We start from the raw sequence: 5,409 nt of genomic DNA on the forward strand, positions 1-5,409 counted from the left end.
CAGCAAGAATCAAGTTATTGAGAGTTTTTCCTCATTTTCACCAATTTTAGTAAGTGTTTAGAAACAACCAAATTTTCACCTATTACTTTTAGATCATTCTCCATCATATGTACCATTGAGTGGATCAGGACTTAAATCCGAATGATACATAACGTTAGGGGTATGGATGAAAATTTTAAAACTTTTAAGGGATAGAGTCAAAATTAATTACTCTAAAATTTAAGGGTGTAAATTGCAATTTAGTCAAGAATAAATATATAGACAGATTCAAAAAAAAAAAAAAAAAAAAAAAAAAAAAAAACACAGACGTATATATATTAATGACCCAAATAATACATAATGCATGCAGAATTACAGAACTGGAAAAAGAAACCGGCATTGATTATATATAGAAGCTTAAATATAAATAAGTACACCAAGAAGTTAAGGCAACACCTTTTTACCCACTTAATTAACAGGTTCTAAAAGAAGAAACTGAAGTGACATTGTCTTTAAACCAACTGGTTTCAGGACTTGACTTGTGATTACATGTATAACAAGATGAATGGTGTTTAGCTACACATTCCTCTTCCCTTCATGACATGCCTCCATAGACCTGGAATATGGACATTCGTGATATAATCTCTCCAATCTATGCCGCACACATCAAACCCAAATTTTTTCTTCTCTTCTTCGGACATGCTTTCCATCAATCTTTGAGTATTGCTATTATCAAACCTGTTTCGCAGTTGTTATATAGTTAGAAGTGTGTACTAAACCATTTTTTTTTTCCACATGATATGTGCTCCTTGACTTTCTAGTTAAAAATGTGTTTGATTGACTTTAATGTCATGTAAAAGTCACAGTGCGCTATCACTAGTTACTTACCTTCCACCATAGAATGTGTATGGCTCGTATATGTTTGCTAGGTACTTCGCTTGTTCTACTGATTTTCTGCAGATAGTTTCGAGTTTCTGAGACAATTTCCCTTTTGAAGGGGGTATAGTTGTCAACCCACTTCGCCGAATAGCATCTCCCCATAGGTGAGTGGAGAATTCTTCCATGGAACTAAATAGCTTCATAGATGGAACTTTGATTGGCCTACCCTTTGAGTCCATGCACGGAGATGAATTGTAGTATTCATAAAGCAGTTTCGCCAGGTCATTGAAAACTAGTGGATTTACAACAGATGAAGCAATCTGGTATACATTGATGTCTGGTTTTTGGGCCACTCCATGCTTTGCTATGGCTGCCAGGGTTGCATTAACAACCATGTCTGCTGGGACCTGCAAGCATTCATGTCAAGGGAACAACTTGTTAATGACCACAATTGCTAGTTACATGAATTGAATTGAACTCGTAAACTTTATGCTTCACACGTCTGTTAACCTCTTTTCCCTGACTATAATGAACCAGGCAGCCAAGCCAAAATCATAACAAATTCATATCTTCTAGTTTAATAATACAACTATTCACATTTTCCCAAAAAAGATACAAAATATTTACTTACTACATCGAGTACTCCATTTGGGTCAACCAAGAAACCTGTTAGCTGCCCTTTTCCATAGTATAACACTATAGGATCCATCATCCTGTGAGATAGCTTGTATCAGAGCCAATTACTTTTTGCATTCTATAGGTTAATACAGATTCTGAATAGGAGATAAGTACCTATTTCCTTCCATCCATCCAGGGAATGGCTCTTTGCAAGTGCTCTCAATTACGCTAGGTCGAATAATAACAACTGGTATTTCTCCTCTCAATTTGTCGATCATCATTTCTCCCATAGCCTTTGTGAACACATAAGTATCTTGCCATCCATATCTTTTGGCCCTGATAAATTAACAACTATCTTCATATTAGAAATCCAAAAAGTGAAGTATTAATTTTGCACTAAATTTATTTCTCTTTCCTCCTTAGAAAAAAAAAAGTACTAAAGAGCAAAGAAGAGAGAAGTAACTCATCACCTTTCTAGACCCAACTCTTTCAGCTTTTGAGCCACTGACTTGACTTCAGAAGCTTCCATGAATTCTGAAGCCAACTTTATTTCACCTTCGATGTCCAATGCAGGGAAGGGTCTTGATGAAATTTCTGAAAGTTCCCTTGCTATAGTATCACCAACACCGAATGGCCTTTCCATAATTTGTCCTTGTCTTTGACCATTAACATAAGCTGTATATGAAGAAATGAATATATGCTTAACACAAAATAAGATATGTGCTCCAAATAGACCCTTAAAAATCATTCTAGTCCCCACATATGCCTTTCATTTTTTTTTTTCTTTTTTTATTTGGCTGAATATTTTAACTTACCTGTTGATACTTGCAAGAAGAGCTTTAGTTTCTTGCACTTCTTTGCAAAGCCCATCAGGTGGCAAGGTCCTCTTGTGTTGATATCTATAGCAACGTCATATCTGCATGCAGTACCATAATTTCAAAATTCTATAATAACATAAATTGAAAAATTACAAGGTTACTGATAAACATGAAATTCTAATAAAGAAAGGTCATAACCTTTCATCAAACGCTGTATTAGCTGCAGAATTTACAATTACGTCGACTTCTTTTGCAATAAAATCTGCTGAATCTTCATCGAAGCCAAGATTAGATTCACAGATATTCCCAACCACAGGAACTATCTTGCTCAACATGAAGGATTGGTAGGATTTTCCGTGGGTTTGTCGGAGACACTTGAAAAGCTCAGCATTTATGATCTGAAACACAACAAAATGAAATTTATCAAATTGATCATTAAAAAAATGAACCTTTATCAGAGGGCATTATAAAGAACGTACTTCACTTTTCAATCTTTGCACTGCTGATTCCTTGTTTTTTGCCTTTATCAAAAGAAAAATTTTACCAACATCGGGCTCTGTCCTTAAAATCTTCTCAATAAGAACTGATTTTTTTGAACAGAAGAAAACACATGTTATTATCAATCGATGACCAAAAAAAAACTTAATACGCATAAACAAAGTTCATGGAAAATGCCTTAAAACATATATACCTTTTGCTAGAAATCCAGTTCCACCAGTGATAAGAAACCCCTTCCCTCTAAGAAATTTGACAATTCCAATACCATCATGCATCTCTACCAAAGAGGTGGTTGGTCCTCCATATGGCACCAAATCCTTCACTGCAATCTCAGTCTGGCTATTCCCATTTGGGGACAAAATCAAGCTACCTGCATCTCTCAAAACTGCACTATGATCCGTGCTCACTAATGCAGCTCTCTCGGTAAAAACCGAAGAAATCCCACTAGGCTTTACCAGATTACCACTCTCTTGGCAATACACCACACTCCTCTTCCTCCTCAAGAAGCACCGGTCACGCTTTTCGGGTATTCTTAAGAGTTTAATCGGTGCAACTGAGGAAGAATTGAGGAACAAAGCCTCCATCATTTTCCAAGAAATGTGGAATATTTGCAGTGGAAACAAAAAAAGAAAAAAAGAAAGGGTAAGAAACTAGAAGTTGTGCTGTTTAAAATGGTTGGCTTAAAACCTTAGCTAAACACTTCCTGACTAAAAAGACAAGCAAGTAAACTAACAAAGTTTTATAAGAGGAGATGGTGTTTTGTTTGGTTTTAAAGAGAGCAAGAGAGGGGTGTGAGAGAGAAAGAGAGGTGGGGTCGATTTAAGGGAGAAGGAGATGAGGGTTAGGTAAGTTTGGATACTCATTTTGTAAAACATTTTTCTATAATGGCATGGCTCTCTTTTTGCCACCCCCTTTACACTTCTCACCAACGGCTAAGATGGTGGGAAACTCTCTTTCTTCCACCTCTTTAATTTACTTTTTTTTTTTTTTTTTTTTTTTTTTTTTTTTTTTTTTTGTAATTTACTTCTTTAGTAAATATGCATTTTTGCTTTTTTGTGTGCGCTAAAACTTTTGGTGGAAAAAATTTGGGGAGAAAGAGTGTGAGTGTGACACATATAGATTTTTTTTTTTTTTTTTTTTTTTTTTGGGAGAGTCAATGAGTGTTACGTGGATATTTGCACTAGGTATTTTTGGACTAAGTTAGCTTCCCATTTGCTTCGCAAAACGATGATCAAGTGATATTAAAGGCAAAAAGTAGAGTCTAGCTGAATTGAATAGAGTGTGATATTATTACTCAAATTGGGGTTACCCATGTCAAAAATTGGAACATGGCTCAAATCCAAATTTTGATTAATTTTATTTTGATCCTATAATTTTTTTTTTCATTGAGCATGAAATTAATTAATCCTTTTTTTTTTTCTAAACTAATTAACACTATATATTTCAAAAGAACAGAGACCATTTGATTACAAAGGCTAATGGTATCACGAATGAGATTCAGATCAGGCTTTTTCTAGGTTTTTTTTTTAAAAAAAAAAAAAAAAAAAACTCATATGTATATATATAGAAAAAACAAAAAAAAAATTCAATTAAATTCTAAATTGAAGTTTAATTTTACGATACATGTCGCATCTAATTTTTAAATTTTTGTGTCAAGCCAATTATTAGGTGAAAAAGTCAAAAGAGTCTAAGTTCAATTAGATTTTAAATTGGAATTTAATTAAAGTCTAATTTTTCATCATGTGTCTCATCTAGTCTAAACTTTTAAATTTTTGTACCAAGTAAGTTAATTTAGTGTAAAAATTAGATTTCAATTAGGAATTTGGCTTACCTCCAATACTTTTTTAACTGGAAGTATCATTTTGTTTTAAATACACATTAGCAAGTGGTAATGAGTTTTAATCTCTACCTTTTATTTAGTTAGTGTGTGATGTGGCCGTTTTTCATTAAAACAAAAAGAGATTTCAGTTAAAAAAGTACTGAAGGTAAGCCAAACCCTTCAATTAGAGCTTATTTTTGTGCCACGTTTCCCATCTAATCTAATTTTTTTTTTTAAATTTTTGTGCCAAGTGAGTTAATTTAGTGTAGAAAACAAAAGGTCCAATATAAATAACCTAGGTAATAATATATATATATATAAATTTGATTAATATAAATTTGTGTAGGGACACGTTTTTGCAGCCCAAGCCCAAGATGTATGAGATCTTGGACCAGTGAGCCCGATACAATAAATTTGTAGAGAGTGGGTCAAAGAGCTAGGTTTTAGTGAATGGGATAACAGTTATAATGAGTTTCCAAGACAATCAAACAGAAACAAACCAAGTTTGTACAAGAAAGTTTGTCCTCGGCACAATCTGAGGAGCTCTATTCTAGTATATATTGGATCTAGTATATATTAGATGATAATGGTTACAGGAGTTGTTGAGACTACTACAGTACTTTCTCTTTCCCTTTTCCTCCTCCTGATCTCTGGGGACTCTACTCTTATTTATACTACAAATCTTCCTTCATCTCTACCCTACAAGTGAATAGTTGATGGTTTATGCTGATACTTGTCCCATCAGCCCCCTCTAGAAGTCTTCTGGGATGGTTGTAAGGCTGCAATAATACTGTGCAG

General features: G+C 34.1%; 1 protein-coding gene across 1 annotated transcript; it reads right to left on the reverse strand.

Moving 5' to 3' along the window:
• Positions 1-351: 351 nt before the first annotated feature.
• LOC126692825 (fatty acyl-CoA reductase 2, chloroplastic) lies at positions 352-3,620 on the reverse strand. Its single transcript, XM_050388592.1, has 9 exons — positions 2,986-3,620; positions 2,774-2,877; positions 2,493-2,692; positions 2,292-2,392; positions 1,947-2,151; positions 1,651-1,812; positions 1,490-1,571; positions 868-1,265; positions 352-717 (listed from the first exon to the last, which is right to left on the reverse strand). The coding sequence occupies exons 1-9, from the start codon at positions 3,377-3,379 to the stop codon at positions 552-554; spliced, it is 1,812 nt and encodes a 603-aa protein (XP_050244549.1). The 5' UTR covers positions 3,380-3,620; the 3' UTR covers positions 352-551.
• Between the last annotated feature and the right edge of the window lie 1,789 nt (positions 3,621-5,409).

This window comes from Quercus robur, chromosome 7 (assembly GCF_932294415.1).
Source record: "Quercus robur chromosome 7, dhQueRobu3.1, whole genome shotgun sequence".
NCBI classification, from domain to species: domain Eukaryota; kingdom Viridiplantae; phylum Streptophyta; class Magnoliopsida; order Fagales; family Fagaceae; genus Quercus; species Quercus robur.